The 17,197-nt window shown below is 42.1% G+C and overlaps 1 protein-coding gene across 3 annotated transcripts in view; it reads right to left on the bottom strand.

Moving 5' to 3' along the window:
- SEC24D (SEC24 homolog D, COPII coat complex component) overlaps positions 1–17,197 on the bottom strand; it is a 114,400-nt gene that overhangs the window by 39,288 nt on the left and 57,915 nt on the right. For all 3 annotated transcript variants that reach the window (XM_061164135.1, XM_061164134.1, XM_061164133.1), the window contains exons 9-10: positions 6,807–6,945; positions 3,554–3,669 (exon numbers count right to left, since the gene is read on the bottom strand). In XM_061164135.1, coding sequence (XP_061020118.1) covers positions 3,554–3,669; positions 6,807–6,945 — 255 coding nt within the window. The remainder of the gene's footprint in view (positions 1–3,553; positions 3,670–6,806; positions 6,946–17,197) is intronic.

The following is a 17,197-nucleotide window of genomic DNA, read 5'->3' as shown; positions in this document are numbered from 1 at the left end:
ATAAGCTGCAAATACACCTGAGAAACTGCTTCTGCTCACCGCCTAGTTTCCCCTTCCGTCTTCACATGTCCATCCTCTGCTCAGATGTCACTTACTTTCTAAAGCCCTTCTTCAATCCTCGCCAAATCAGACATGATTGCTCATCTGTTTTCTCATGGCACTCTGATTATTCTACTCTCGTAGCATTTCCATTTGGATTTATAATGACGTACTTTTCTTATCAGGATTCTACGCATGGTAACGACTGAGATCGGGTTCATATCCTTGCTAGTTTTGGAATTACAACCAATGAGCCTTGGACATACTAGGTATAAAATAAATGTCAAAGTGAACCAAAATTAAATGGGGAAACTACATTAAAAAAAAAAAAACAACAACGAGTAGTTTGGAATGAAAGTTTACCTTCCAGGTACACTATATGTGTACATAGATATATTCCGTAAACTTCGAAGTAAAAAACTTTCAGTTATGAGACAGAGCTGGGTCTTTTTTTCTAGGAAAACTCCACGGTGATTTCGTAAATACATGCCAACATATCCACAGCACACAGATAGGGAACAGGGGCTGTGTGGTCACACAGACGAGGTTTCCGCTCTGGCCCCATCATTTTCTATATGCAGGGCCTGAGGTTGGCATTTAAGGTCTCTAGGCCTCAGTTTCCCCACATCATGGTGGTAACTCACCACATGAGTTCACTGGAGAACTACATGATACGATACAGAGAAGGCACTTAGCACACAGCATCACACACAGTGAATGCTCATGAGTGGTGATTTTAGCATCTAAAGTTGGCATTAAGATAAACTAACATGAATAGTAAAAATGTGATTTTGTAATTCTCCTTTAAGTGCGTATGGTGTTAAAAAATACACATACAAATTAAAGATTTTTTTAAAAATGTGGACCATTTTTTAACATCTTTATTAACTTTGTTACAATATTGCTTCTGTTTTTTTATGTTTTGGTTTTGGGCCATGAGGCATGGAGAATCTTTAGCCCCCTTACCAGGAACAGACTCATACCTCCTGCATTGGAAGGCAAAGTCTTAACCACTGAACCACCAGGGAAGTCACATACAAATTAAATACACTCTTTCTCATCATCCAAATCCCTAAGGCAATTCATTATTATACTTCATTTACATTTTAGTTATACTTAAATTTTAAGATATTAACAGTATCTTTTTATTATGAACCTTATTTGGAATAATGAACAGAACATTAAGCTTACTAAAAAAAACTCTTCGAAACGTACAGTTTTTATTTGGTTCCTTGCCTGCTGTGTGAGATTTCCCAACAATTAGACGTCTGGAGCATTTCCACATAGCAGAGTTTGAAGATACTGAGACTTTTGTTCCCAGAAATAGATTTGACTCCCTGCCTAGGTTTCTACTAAAAAAGCAGAAAATAAAGATAATCTGGTCTTTTTGGCAGAGAACTGGAAACTCGGAGCATAGTTAGATTTATACTCCAGTTGCAAAGATCAGTGAATAAATTTTCTGTCACTAGGTTACAATAGCTTTAGTATATTTAATTAGAACTTCAAATGTTTATGTTCTGCCTAATCCTTTTCCTTCAGTCAGTAACAGTTAAAGGACAAATAAACTGTCCAAAAGCAATTGGTACTATAGGACATCTTTTTTGTGTGAAATAAATCATCTGTACCAAAAAATGTTTTTATGTTTTCCCTAAATATGTTCAAGTGCTACACTTAAAACTACTAAAGTATTAACTCTTCTCTGATAACTAGGTCTATGTTATGTAGTTAAAAACTCATATTGCACACTAAAATGAATGAAAAAGGTATATTCATTGGAAAACATTTTTAAATTCACTCAGTTGAAAAAGCTTCTAATTAGGAACGATGTTCTTTGTAATTTTTACTAAACACAACATGGGCTGGCCCCCTAGGGAATATCTAGGGAAGACACCTGTGGGTCAGAGGCTGCTTCCTGAGGACTGGGCACTCAGGAGCACTCATTTTTGGAAGGGGAAGTAAGTCAGAATGACTGTGTGTCTTCAAGTCTACACACAGCACTTCAGATACAAGCTGCAACTTGAAGTGACATCCAAGATGTTTTCAAATCACTAAAGAATTTTAAAGACCTGCAAGATACCCATCATGATGTCACTATCACTAGGAGGTTGGGGAAGGGAAACAGCTGGTCCTGGGAGTAGCGACACCCTTGCAAGTTCATTTCCTCGTCCACTGACTCACTATCCATCCATCCACACGGACTCATCAGCCGCCTACCCTGCAGCAGGAACTGTGGTAGATGCCGTAAAGACAGCTAGGACAGGGCTGGCCTGACGGTCCAGTGGTTAAGAGTCTCCCTGCCAGAGCAGGGAACCCGGGCTCAATCCCTGGTCTGGGAAGATCCCACGTGCCACAAAGCAACTGAACCCGAGGGCTGCAACTGCTGCCTGGGCCCCCAGCAGAGAAGCCAGCACAGTGAGGAACCCTCACATCCCAACTGGAGAGTAGCTCCCACTCACCGCAACTAGGGAAAGCCCTGTGAGCAACGAAGACTCAGCGCAGCCAAAAGTGAATTAATTAAATTCAAAAATGTTAGTATATTAAAAAAAAAAAACATAGCTAGGACAAGATTCTTGTTCCCATGATATCAGAATCTAGGAAGAGGGAAAACATAGCAAGATTTAAATTCTATGGGGATAACTGCTAAAACAGATACACGGACCAAATTATGTGGAAGACAAATCAGAACATTTAGTAAATAACAACCACAATGAAGTCAGAGAAAGTCAGATAAAGTCAGAGAAACACTCACATAAAATAAAATTTCAGCCAGAGATTAGAGAATAAGTAGGAATTTGCTGGGTGGGATATGCAGAGCTGTAACAGGAGGATGAAAATGTAGTCAGGTCAAAAGAATATCTTAGATACAAGCCTGGAGTTGAGCAGAGGAGTGATCCTTTCAGAGTATGGGAGCCAGTTTTGTACAATTGAAGATGCAGCTGAGGTGGGAGCTAATGGTCTTACAAGGAAATAAACTTTTGAATTTCACTTTTTAGATTGAGGCAGTAGGAGGAGTCTCACAGTTACATTTTAAAGCAAGGAAGCCAGAGGACAGGATACCAGGCTGCTGAAATAACCTAAGGGCGATTCTGAGAGTCTAACTTACTGTGGTGATGGCTGAGTGGAGAAGAGAGCCAGAGAAACATGTCAATAGTCTTACTGACCATACTGACTGACCTTCAGCCTGCAAAGGGAGATTCTTTGGGGATGACTGACAAAACAAACAAGGCAGAGGTGCAGTGGGGAACTGGTGCATTAAGAACCTAGCATATTCTCTCTTAAAGGGACATAAAAATGAAATTATTATTTTTTTCTTCCTGTCACTGCAGTGGATGGTCTGGCTATTTAACCGCATTAACAGCCTAGACGGCTTGATCTGTGTCTTAGGGATTTCCACTTCCCTATGGCACCACTCAAATGCTTTGGTTGTGAGTTAAAGTCAGGTCATTAAACATTAAAGTTATTCACTTGTATCTGATATCCATATATAAACACTGGAAGTCCTGGGAGCACTTACCCTGCAGTAATCCAAAGTAGCAACATATTCATACGATCCTAGAGATAACTCTGGCTTCTCATAGTGGTCCAGTCTTCTTCCAATGTGGTCCAGATGTTGGAAATAGAATGGTGGAACTAATAAAAACAAAATAGGAAAGGGAATCTTTTGTTTTTACAACACAGACAATTTAGTAAGTTCTCAAAGTTTATTATGGGAGGAAAGGAGATAGTATGAGAAAAAAAAAAAGCATTTTAAAGCTGGAATGTAGCATATTCTAAAAATCCACTAGTCTTTCTTTGCAGTCTTGGAAAGATATTTTCTAAAATATCTTCCTGACCCTTCTGCAAGTTACTGATGACAAAGAACATTAATGGTCTGGATCATTACAGAGAAACAGCAGATAAAAGCACAGGAGTTTTTAAATCGTCACAACCAAAAGTTAATTCTCCCTATTTAAGGACTTTTTCTCACAGGAATTCTAACTTTTCAAACTATTCAAATTTTCAATAGCCCAGCAAATATACATTGGTTATTTGGACTATGCTGTTAGCTCTAATGTTTATTATCTTTTAATCAGAGATGTCTTCAGCCACAGGGAGTTTGCACGGTAATCTTTTAATGTTTGGGCTTCAGAGTGGAGACGATTACTGTATTAGGGAAAGACTACGCCATGAGATCTCAGCTGAGGAACTCTTAATTTGATTCAAATGTCTAAGAAGGTTAGTTCTGGCTAAGCCCTGGAAGTCCTCCAACAGGGCAGGAACACTTATGACTCACACACTGAACTCTTGGACAAATATGGCCTGGTATCTCTGTGCAAACGACCTCTGCTGCCTTGAGAAGAACAGGGCTGACTGTTAAACCACTGACAACAGAAGTATTTAGAATAACTAGCTATGCTCTGGTTTTAAGCATTTCATAAAGAACATTTTCGTTTGTAAAACCATGTAACTAATGACTTGTTTTAAAACCAATAGCTCAGTATTCTTTATTTTTAGTTGTGAACCAGCACATGGGTTGGACTTCCCTTGTGGCTCAGCTGGTAAAGACTCTGCCTGCGATGCGGAAGACCTGGATTCGATCCCTGGGTTGGGAAGATCCCCTGAGAAGGGAAAGGCTACCCAGTCCAGTATTCTGGCCTGGAGAATTCCAGGGACTGTGTAGTCCATGGGGTCAAAGAGTTGGACACGACTGAGCAACTTTCACTATCACTAGCACATGGGTTACAACAGGGCAGTTTTCTTTGTCTGGACATAAGAACAGTCACTGAGGCTTGATTTTTTTTTTTTTTTTTTTCCCTATTTTCTTACTATATTGTGGCCATTTCTTTTAAAACAAGTTTTATAAGATTCCCTTGTACATAGAGATCTCTGAACTTGGAAATTCAGTGTTTTGAAAAGATTGTGGAAGTGGGAAGCTGACAGTCTCAGCTGGGCTAAGAAGGCTATGACGGCTTTTAATTGCTCTTCTGTTATGTTTAGCACACTCAGTTACTTAGTCGTGTCGACTCTTTTGAAACCCCATGGACTGCAGCCTGTCAGGCTCCTCTATCCATGGAATCTTCCAGGCAAGAATAGATGAGATGGATAATGTGGCACCAACTGTTCTATGATGTATGGGTGGTACTTTCTACACACTTTCTATAATTTATTTTTATTCACACATCTACATGTAATTGGTGAAAAAAAAATTCCCCTTAAAATCAATTAGCTTTATATTTGTTAGCATTTAATATTATTTGTCACGTTTCATAAACCAGATTCAAGTCCTCCCAAAAATTACACGTGGCCACATGACACTCGTCTTCCTGCATGTCTTTGGCCTCAAGTTCTTCCGAATGAGAGAGAATCTCTGACATTTCTAAGGAAAACAGAGTGAAACCATTTGACTATGCCTGCAAGGTTCTTTCTGACAAACCTCTGCCTTCTTTAAACCTAAATGAAGAATGTAGGCGCCAATGTAAATCTAAGGGGGTCTGGCTTTCTTGCAAGAACAAATATTGGAATCTAGTATTTTTGCCGACGAAGGTGCATCTAGTCAAAGCTATGGTTTTTCCAGTAGTCATGTATGGATGTGAGAGTTGGACCATACAGAAAGTTGAGCACCAAAGAATTGATGCTTTTGAACTGTGGTGTTGGAGAAGACTCTTGAGAGTCCCTTGGACTGCAAGGAGATGAAACCAGTCAGTCCTAAAGGAAATCAGTCCTGAGTATTCAGTGGAAGGACTGATGCTGAAGCTCTAATACTGTGGCCACCTGATGTGAAAAGCAGAGTCATTGAAAAAGACCCTGATGCTGGGAAAGACTGACGGCAACAGAAGGGGGTGACAGAGGACGAGATAGTTGGATGGCATCACTGACTCAATGGACGAGTTTGAGCAAACTCCAGGAGATAGTGAAGGACAGGGAGGCCTGGCGTGCTGCAGTCTATAGGATCGCAGAGTCGGACACAGCTTAGCAACTGAACAACAACAACAATATGAATAACCCTATTAGAAAATGAACACAACAGCTTCCCAGGAGTGGACACCCAAGGGATTCCCTCGGGTAGAAACACAAGAACTTCGTGTGTTTTCCTCTACCAGGAAGTGGCAGGGCCTTTTAAGGCTTCAAGCTGACACTTTGGGTGTGAGGCCAGAGAGTCACACAGGAAACAAAGATCCCAGATGCTCTACGTGAACGGATCCTGGATGGATTTCTGATCACCTTGTGAAGGAAGTTGGGGGCTGGAGTGAACATGCTAGGAATCCGGTGACCCTGTGGAGGCGTGATGAAAATTATCCAGGAGAGGCCTCTGCCATCTCCTAACTTTTCCCCCCAAAACGAAATCACTTGGAAGCATGTGCTCACAGGGTTCCTGAGATTCAGGTCCCAGGGTTGTGTGGGATTTGGTTGCAGATTTCATGAAGGACGAGCGATGGAGTAAGACTTTCCTTAGAAAGAGCAGTAAAGGTGGAGAAGCAGCGGAGCGCGCGCGCTCTAGTATACCAGGGTCTGCCGAACAGGTGGCACCGCTGCAGGGCGCAAGGCCTCCCAGGGGGCCGGGGGAGTCCTCGAGACAAGGCTGGAAGCCAAGACCCCACTCCGCAGCAGGCGGCTTCTAAAGGTCTCTCTGAGGAGGCCTCGCTGTCAGTCTCCTGCACTGGGGGCAGGCGAAGCCAGGGCTGTGTGAAGGGCGCACGAGGAGGCCAGCGCCGCCCGCCCGCCAGAGCCCGCCCGACGACGCAGGCAGGAGGGCCGCACGCGGCTCAGACCCGGCGGGCGCCACTCACCGTCATTCACGCAGCTGCAGAAGCCACACTGGTACCTCCTCCCTCCTTCGATGAACTGCATGAACGGGCACATGTAGGCTTTGCACCTGTTGCATCGGACTGGTCCAGCCTCCCCATGGTTTACCAGGTAGAGGGGCGTCTAGAGGAAGCAAGCAGAAGCAAGAGACACGTGGGCACAGCATTTCCAGGCTTCCTCAGAAGTCCTACAGCTGTAGTCACTGAAATGTGAAAACTCCGGACTCATTAGGGAACTCCACTCAGTGTCCACCAGGGGAGTAAGGACGCCTCTCTTGAGACTGTGTGGAATTCAAGGCAATACCCAAACAAAAATTACTTTAAATGCATGTCCAGTGTATAAACATATTTGTACATTTATGTATATGTGTATTGACCAATGTGTGTGAAGACAGAAGGAGAAAAAAAATACAGTGATGATACCCTGAATATTCACTGGAAGGACTGATGATGAAGCTGAAGCTCCAATACTTTGGCCACCTGATGCAATGAGCCGACTCTTGGGGAAAGACCCTGATGCTGGGAAAGACTGAAGGCAGGAGAAGGGGGCGACAGAAGATGAGGCGGTTGGATGGCATCACCGACTCCATGGACATGAGTCTCAGCAAACTCCGGGAGACAGTGAAGTACAGGGAAGCCTGTCCTGGAGTGCTGCAGTCCGGGGTTGCTAAGAGTTGGACACGACTTCATGACTAAACAACAGTAATAATACTTAATAAAGCTTATGCTGAAGATGTCCTGGATACCACGTATCACATATCTTGCTAAGTTTGTTCATTAACTATAAATAAAGAAGGGAACTGGGTCTGATTTTAAAAGCACTAGTTTGCACATCGGCATGCTGCTTAGATAATTCCACCCAATATACAAATTATTTCTTCAAAACGGCAACTCTCAAGAAACCTGCAGTGCTGTTCACTTATTCAGGCAAGGAGGCTGATCCTGCCTTTTCCATTTCTTTATCCCGTGACAAAATGTCTCATGAAGGAAGTACTCTCAGTGCAGCAGGTCATGCTTTGCCAGAACAAAAAGAATAAATATTTCAAAGGCTTCTTCCTCATAAACATGTGTAGAACCCATTACACATCCTTTACAGCTTGAAAGTGAAAAGGCTCAGCGCTGGAAGTCCGCCTGGTCTCTCAGCACTTCCAGCTTTCAGGACAAAACCACAAAGATTCTTCTTGTTTTTATAAATCTCCTTAAAGATAACATTTCTAGAAAAGCTTGACAATACAGGGTTTGGCACATCAACTAAGTTTTTCTTTAGAGAAACAGATGTAAATAAAGCAGACTGCTGCTTAATGGAGACTTGAAGAGCAGGAGGAAGGTGGCGATGAGGTGAGGTCATAAGGCCATTTTCTGCCATTTTCTCAGGGGAGAAAAGAGAGAGAGGAGAGATCTACAGTCTGTCCCTGCCCAGACGTCCAATGTGGAAGCTAATCTGCTGAGGTTTCAGAAACAAGTTTTGAGACCTCAGAGCAGGGAAAAAACAGATAGTATGATACATAAAAGAATCAGGGAAAGGATAAAAAATACATTCAGAATCACTAGGCACTGTCCTCTCTCCCACCTCTTGCTTCAAGGAAGCCAGGAGATAGATTCAATTTTCCCGTTTCTGGCCTCTCCTGGTCTTAGCATGGGTATGGCTTTGGTGTCTGAGTCATCAGGTTGTGAGAAGGATTCAATGAAGAAAAAGTAAAAGTGTTCATCTCTCAGTTGTGTCCGACTCTGCCATCCCACGGACTGCAGTCCACCAGGCTCCTCTGTCCAAGGAATTCTCTAGGCAAGAATACTTCTCCAGGAGTTCTTCCTGACCCAGGGACTGGACCCACGTGTCCTGCATTGCAGCCAGATTCTTCACCATCTGAGCCACCGGGGAAGCCCCACACAGTTAGGAGGCCATGAGAAATGTAGAGTATTAAGCCTGGCATAAAATTATTGAATAAAAGGTATCTAACTGTTGTTGTCATATCTGTACAGAACAATCTTTCTTTCCTCTCTTAAAACCACTCAGCTCAAGAGAGTATGTATATTTAATAGGAGGGTTAGAGTTTGATAAGTTTGAGATAGGCTTGAGTTTCTAAAGGCATTTATTCATATAACTATTTAAATTAGCTAATGTGTTAATATGAAATGTTATTGTAAAAATTATTTAGAAGACAGGGAATCCACCTTTCAGGAGATTTTGATACCATCCGATGCTTAAAAACGTTGAGAGGCCCACTAGATTTTAAAATTCTTCTATGAGTTTGATTTGCATACACATGTGCTATGCCTAGTCACTCAAGTCATTTCAGACTCTACGCAACTCCACAGTCTGTAGTCTTCCAGGCTCCTTTGTCCATGGGGGTTCTCCAGGCAGAAATATTGCAGTGGGTCACCATGGCCTCATCAAGAGGATCTTCCCAACCCAGGAATCAAATCCATGTCTCCTGTATTGCAGGATTCTTTACTATCTGAGCCACCAGGGAAGTCCTTGCATACACTCAAGGAATGCACACTATATATGCATTCAAACACAGACCCATACAATACTTTCTCATATACACTGTTTGTTTGAAAGGCATTAAGTGACAAATGTGTGTTGTCTTCAGATAGAAATAATAAGAAATAATCTGAGGGCTACAAAAGGGAAGCATGTGAGAATATGACATACACTTATGGCTGATTCACATTGTACAGGAGAAACTACCATGCCACTGTAAGGCAATTACACCCCAATCAAAAAAAGATGTGGGTTTAGGTCAATGAATGCAGAACCAGAAGTGAAAGACAACAAAAGGTAATGATAATGCAGCTTTTTTCTGGGTCAAAAACCCAGTCGTCAGTCAGTCTCTGGGTGCTGCTGGGTTCTACAGCTTTAACCTCAGAGATGAGGAGCAGCTTTCCAGAGAGTTACACCAGGGTTAAAGCCTCCAACATACATCAACTCCAGCCAAGCGTACTTCTCTCATCCCTTTATCATTTTCAAAGAGCTCAAAGTTCTATCATCAATTCACTGAGATACTTTAGCAACAAAATCTGATGCAATTATTTGCTAGACAAAGCAGAGGTAATGGAAATTAACCTTATTTTTCCTGATATGATTTACTCAAAGGCAGGCCCAACCAAAAATTACTGTGAAATTGTCGGCAGCTACCATCTAAGCATTCCATTCCGGGCAGATTCAAACTTGCAGAACTGAAAACGAGTGTCTCGTCACAAACTGGAATTGAGCAATGACTGTATCGAGGCTGTGAAACACACATGCATTTTTTTTCAGTTTTCGCTCTTCTGGAAACTGAATGATGGATAGGTAAGGGAAGGACTGCAGACAATTGAGGTGACGGTAAAGAATGTTAAAAGCTTTTAGACTGTTTACATTTTCTTTCTGGGCACCAGCACAAGGGTTTCCACATCACACTGTCTCGCCTCATGTTTCTCAGGCTGTGCTGAAGGCCATCAGAGACTTGCTTTGCTTTCCCCAGATGTCTGCTTATCTGCTTTACAGTAGCATGCATGAGCTCATAAACAGCTAATCTCACTTGTATTCTCAGTTCAACTTTAGTGTATACAGCTTAGGAAAAAATCAAATTACTTTCCAAAAAGTCCTAAGTTTCCTTTCTCTTCTTCTTAATAAGGACATCCTATTACACTTACCTAAGAAATATCTTCAGATTTTGCAATTTTGTTTATAAGTGTGTTTTTTACTCTTTTGGCCTCTAGTATATTCCTGCCTGCTCTTTCTTTTCTGTTCTTTTCTTAAATGGAAAAAAGTGAAACGATGGAGAGCCTCACTCTAAAACCCTCATTTGGCTCTTCTTGGCTCCGGTCCTGTGTGGCCTGAGTTTATATAACACGAAACTAATAGTGATTCTGGGGAAAGAAAGACAGAGAAGAATAGTATCTGAACCCCTGGTTTGTATTTTTGATCTACCAGGCTTATGCCAAATACTTTATTGGTACTAATTTTAACTAAGATCCTTTAGCTGAATAAAACATATCTCCTTTTTATGCATATATAACATCACAGTCCATTTGGACCACAAGAGAATATAATTCATGGAGAAATGAGGTTCAGTGTTAAAAGTTTTGAATACTATTCCATGTAAAAGGAGTAGACAACAAAATGTGTCAATCAACGACTCCTTGGCACTGCTAATACAACCTTTAAAGTTTTCCTATATTTATATAGCATCAGTTTCCAAGTGTTCCGGTCACTCCTTTTAACATCTGTACATTCAGTGCTGGGTGTGGTGTGTCTTGATGGGATATACAGTCCAGTGGGACGGAAAGACATTAAACACAGAAACATGCAATTAAAAGAGCAATGGAGGAGCAGAAAGAATACTTGGGAAATCATCATTAATAAAAGCAACATTAAAGTATTCACAGATTGTAACCCAAAACAACAACAACAAAAATAAATGCTCAAAGAAATGAAGCACAACCGAGAAAGGTCCGACATGGAGAATTTTGACAAAGTTTATGGCCGAGGTACTTTTGCTTTGGCATCTCTATAACCAAAGTCTGAATACACAAGTCTTTCCATATAAACTCTTAGTTTTAGCAAAGTGATAAACAGAAGGTAGCTATTATAGCTGCTTATACCTTTAAGCTGCCTATGAAAGGTGAAAGTCATTCAGTCGTGTCCGGCTGTTTGCAACCCCGTGAACTATATGTATACAGTCCATGGGATTCTCCAGGCCAGAATACTGGAGTGGGTTTCCATGCCCTCCTCCAGGGGATCTTCCCAGCCTAGGGATCGAATCCAGGTCTCCCGCATTGCAGGCAGATTCTTTACCAGCCCAGCCACCAGGGAAGCCCTTAACTATACCTATAATTACACCAAACCTGGAAAATGAAGAAAATACGAGGGTGTTCTTATACCACAGATCCACTAGGTGGCATTGTAGAACTAAAAATTAAAAACTATTCGCTCACGTAATAAAACATTCAAGATAATTATGTTATACACATTTTATGTAGCTATCACCACAATCAACTGAATTTATGTCAGTTGTTACCGTCACAAAATTAAGAAACTTATACTGTTCTTGAGAGAGTCTTTGATAATGGTTAAAAAATATTCTGGTGAAAACAAAATGTGGTTAAAGATGAAATACAGGCTATTTTAAGCATGAACTACATAGAAATTACAGACTGTGCCAAATTTACTGAACAGGAGAGTGGAGAAGAACCTTTTTTAAAGGTTCTAATCCTCTCCCAACCTCCGTGACTACATGCAGGAAAACGGGGGCCCCGCAGGGACTAGCGGCCCCGGCACACGGGATGCTGCTGCCCGGGGCGGGGAAGCCGGCCCTCCGGCTGCCGGCACCCGCCCGCTCCCGGCGCCGGCTCGCGCTCTCCGTGCGAAGCAAGGTAAAGACAGCGAGGCGTGAGCCGTTCCCTGAGACGGAGGGCTGATCCTCCTGCGGGAACATCCAACCCCCGGCAACGGGGCGGATGAGGGAGGACACAGCCCAGAGCGGCCAAGTAGGGAGATCCCAGGAACATGCTGACTTAGGAAGGTGTTCCTGCCCGTCTCCGGGACGTTCCTGGGTGAAAACAGTCCCTCTGCCTTTCGCCTAAGCTCTGACACAGGCACGGACATACACACAAGCTCACTCTTAACCACCTACTTTCCCCCGTCTTCTAATGCTTGTTTACTGATTCTGAAAAAGAGACACACTTTGCATTTTCAATATATACTTCTCTTCCTTTTTTCTCTCCTGTTTCCTTCATGAGAAGTCTCCAGGAGAGCAATCACTGTCCTGGGACTACACAGTTGTCCCCACACAAAGAATATTCAACTTTACTAAGTGCCTGAAGGAAATAGCTAGGCTAAGTAACTACTAGCAATGGGAGAGATAGTTTTGCCTACAGTGATTCCTCAATCAAAATGTGGCTTGATATAGGATCATATTCAATATCAGACTATACTCCCTAGTAAATTACTGTAAATATATATATCTCTAGCAGCAAAGGTACAGTGTATTATCAAATGTGATCCTGGCACACAGCTACTTCTTTGGGACTGGAGTGCTGCTTACAGTTTGGGTCTATTTCAAGAGAGTTTCAGTTAGTGATTTGGATTAATCAGGGGATATAAGTGGAAGCATGAAAACGGTATCTGAAAAGATAATCCAGAACTTGTGATGAACAACTACCCTTTAAAAATGTTAAACGTTCAGACTATTAAACATGCTGGAAGACAAGCAGAGTCGGATTCCCAGAGGATTATGCCCAGCAGTTAAAATGAAGAGAGTCTATATCAACTGTGCTTATTAAACATATTTCTATAAGAAAGAGAAATGAGAAGCTTGTGCGTGTTTTCTATTTTTGGCTTCGCCACGTATGCCGTTCGGTCAGCCTGCACCCACAGAAAAGGAACAGGGCAGTGGGGTGCTCACTGTACACACGTTTTCTCAACAGCAGTACTATTTCGTTGGACTTTTTAAAATAACAAATATGGCATGAAAGAATAATATTTTTTTAATGCCTTTTAAAAATCATTCTTCTGAAAAGAAACTGAGCCTAGTCATAAAACACTCAATGTCCTGGAAAAACTGTAAGAATATATTCATACTTTTTAAAAGTGTTTTTAGTTGGCCCTAAAACTTTGTGTTTTCATACTTCTAGAAAATTAACCTCTTGCTAGTTTGTGGCACTTGAGAGATTATTTTCAATTTTTTTCCTCTTTAATAATGCTACTGAGTAGTCATTTATTGGGAAAGATTGAAGGTAAGAGGAGAAGGGGATTACGGAGGATAAGATGGTTGGATGGCATCACCGACTCAATGGACAAGAGCAAACTCTGGGAGATGGTGAAGGACAGGGAGCCTGGCGAGCTGCAGTCCATGGGGTCGCAAACAGTCTGACACGACTGAGCAAATGAACAACAATAACAACAGTATAATATTGTATGTAATGTTATAGAACATTTACTCTTGTTATAACTATATCAAGAACTTATATTGGATTTTAGCATGTCCTTAATTTGGAAACTGGTCTTTTTTCATTTGGAGGGGGCTTGTTTTTTGTATCTATCCAGCATTGACAAATCCTGATTCAAATTTATAATATATGCAAGATCATAACTATCATCTGTATGATCCGTGGTTTAAAATGCTTTCATGTATATAAAAATCTCGTGCTGCTGAGATGTTAACAAACCTGGGTGTGGGAATTATCATCCTGTTGTTCAGAAGGGAATGGACATCAGTGAGGAACAATGATTCATTCACCCAATAAACTGCAGAGCAGGAGCTTGAATTCCCATTCATTTCCTGTGCTATACATTCAGAAACTGCCTGCAGATTGCTTTGGTAGGGAAACACATCAATTCGGAGAAAGCTGCCATCACCCATGGTCCACCACTTGAACCAAGCCCTCAGTGGTCCCTGGGACCTGTGAAGTGTCTCCTCTCTCTCTCTCTACAGGAGCTATTTTATGTCTTCAGTTCCACTGAATCCTTCAAATAAGCTCTCTTCCCACCTCCCTCAGCAGATAATTTCCCCTCCTTGCTCACAAAGGAAAACAAAACCTCAGATAGGAACTCCCATGAACGTACCAGCACCTACTTAACGTTTGCTTTTCTCCCTCCTGTCACAATAAGAAGAGTGTCCCTCTCTCCTCCTGACATGTTCTCGGGGACTTTATCTAAACCGGGACCACGTCCCAGCTGGCCCCTCAGCACTGGCTCAGGCATTTCAGGGACCAGGTCCCAACCGGCCCCTCAGCACTGGCTCAGGCATTTCAGGGACCAGGTCCCAACCGGCCCCTCAGCACTGGCTCAGGCATTTCAGCTGTGTGTTGCCACTAGACCTTGTGTCTGACAACAGCCTTCACAATGCTTTACTTCTGAGCATCACTACTAAATTCTCAGACCCATGCCTTACAGGCCTGACACCTTTGCTTGTTTAATTGGTGTTCCTCCTACAGCGCAATGCCTAGAGAACAGGCAGTCGATAGTTTTTGAATGAACAAACAGAATATCTACCAGGTACCCGCAAATATGCGGTCCCAAGCCCAGGGCAGTTCATGATAGATGCTAAACGAAAGGCAGAAATAAAAGAAGAAACCGCTCGTTGGAAGAGGGGGGCCGGTAAAGTATTCTTTCACAGAGGCAGGGAGTTACAAGGAGCTGCATTTCCACTGAGGACATAACAGTGAAAGCACAGGGCTCAGGAAGGAAAGCCTGAGCTGGGGGAAGGTGGTGGCCGGCAGGCAGGAGCCAGGCTGAGCTGAGAAGGAAGACGAACAGGAGGGCTGGAGGGATTCTAGGGAGAAAGCTCAAAGCCAGGCAGAGCAGCATACCCTGACTGCTCAGGTCTCCCTCCTTCCCTGCCCCACTCCATCCCTCTCCTCCTCTCTCATCTCAAACCAGCTGGGATCTCACCTTTCACAAAACTAAAGCAATGGAATGGGAAGAATGATTGGTACTGGTTTCCAAACCTGCTTATAAATTAGTAAATTCTTTACAATTACCGTGAGGAATTTTTAGAATTTGTTTCATCATCAACTGTATTTTATTCAATCCCTAAAATCTCTTTTAAAAATAAACTCAAAAGATGTTCGAATATTACTTCTAAATTTCTAACTAAAAAAAGTCTATTCCTTAACTGCTTAGGTAAACCTCAGGTTCACCACTGATCCCAAGTGGTGCACGTTTCAGAATAAATTCTCAATGAATGCTTGTTGAATGGATGACAAGAAAAAGAGGGAGGGAGGGAGGGGGAAAAGGAAAAACTGAATGAAAAAGAAAAATGAGGGAAGAAGGAAAATACAGAAGTTACATTTGGATATATTTTCCAGTCTTCTCATCACAGAAGATCAGGTCTGGGTGTGAAAAACCCTAGTATGTTAGGTTCATCCCAAGGTACGCAAAAATAAGTAGACCGGGAGCCTCTTCTCTTGGAATGGCCAACAGCATCTTAAAGCAAACACAGCTGTGACTTTCCTCCCAGGGCCCTCCGATGCCGCGAGGCTTTTCAGGGGGAAGGTCAGGTCAGACCATACGCTGAAGTCTACGAGAGGGCTGCTTGCTCCTGCTGACAGGGCACCCAGGGTTTCAAAGGGAAAACAATTGTCAGTGCAGTTCAGAGAGCACCATCACATCAGTTTACCTGAATGGAAGTCATAGTTCATGACAAAATTACAAACCATGAGAAATAATTCTTAGGCAAAAAAAGATGGTCTTTTTGGATTGGATTGTGTTGACGTAGTCTTTCAAGTTACAGGTATATTTGCAAAGATCAGTGCTACTGTTCTTACTGGAACACATGTTGAAAACTTGAGTAAGACATTCCGTCTCAAGGAGCTATGTTATTCAGGGATTCTATTTTCCCACATTTTTTTTAAACTTTGACCTATTATAATTTATCTTTGGTCCCTAAGGAAGAATTATATTTTGTTGTCTGATTATAGGCCACTGACTGAAGCCATGTTTAATTGCTATAAGAACACACAGTGGTCCACAGATAATGAAAATATATTGTAGACTTAAAAACCCTATGAATCAAGCTTGTTTCTTCCATAACAAAATGACTGGCAGTTTTTTGTTTCTCAGAAAAATGTACAATGCTCCACTTTAAACATGAAAGTGTTAAAGATAATAAGCTCAGAGCCCAACTTCCTTTGTCTTTCTGACAGAATTACAAGTTAGCCAAAGTCTTCCCTCCATTTATCTCACTTCTTTATGGCTATGGAAACACTTCAAAATATTCCCCCACCTAAGCATGAGCCCAATCTGTATTTAAATGACACCTTCTTAATCAGGTCTACTGTCCACAGTATGCAATCTGAAACCTGCACTCCACCCGCTTCCCCAGGCTGCCCCCATCCCCTGACCTGCTCTACTTTTTCCTTCCTCCATTTGTTCAATAATTTTCTTATTACTAGGTTCACTGTCTTTCTTCTTTCCATTAAAATGTTAGCTCCATGAGTACAGAGATTTTTGTCTGTATTGTTCACTGACATATCCCAGGACCACGAAGAGTATGTGGCACAAAATGGGTAAAGAGTAAACATTTGCTGAATTAAATCTTCATTGAATACCAGGATAGAAAGAAATAAATCCATGCACCTATGGTGGCTCAGACAGTTAAAGAATCTGCCTGCAATGCAGGAGACCTGAATTTGATCCCTGGGTTGGGAAGATCTCCCAGAGAAGGGCATGGCAATTCACTCCAGTATTCTTGCCTGGAGACTTGGATGGATGGAAGAGCCTAGTGGGCTATAGTCCATGGGATCGCAAAAGAGTCGGACATGACTGAGCGATTTCAGACCAGACCAGGCCTATGGTCAGTTAATCTATGACAAAGGAGACAAGAATCTACAAGAAGAAAAGACAGTCTTCAATAAATGATTCTGGGAAAGATGGACAGCTATGTGGA

This window comes from Dama dama, chromosome 17 (genome assembly GCF_033118175.1).
Source record: "Dama dama isolate Ldn47 chromosome 17, ASM3311817v1, whole genome shotgun sequence".
NCBI lineage: Eukaryota > Metazoa > Chordata > Mammalia > Artiodactyla > Cervidae > Dama > Dama dama.
Note: the sequence above shows the minus strand (reverse complement) of the source record. Positions and strands in the feature narration are given on the sequence as shown.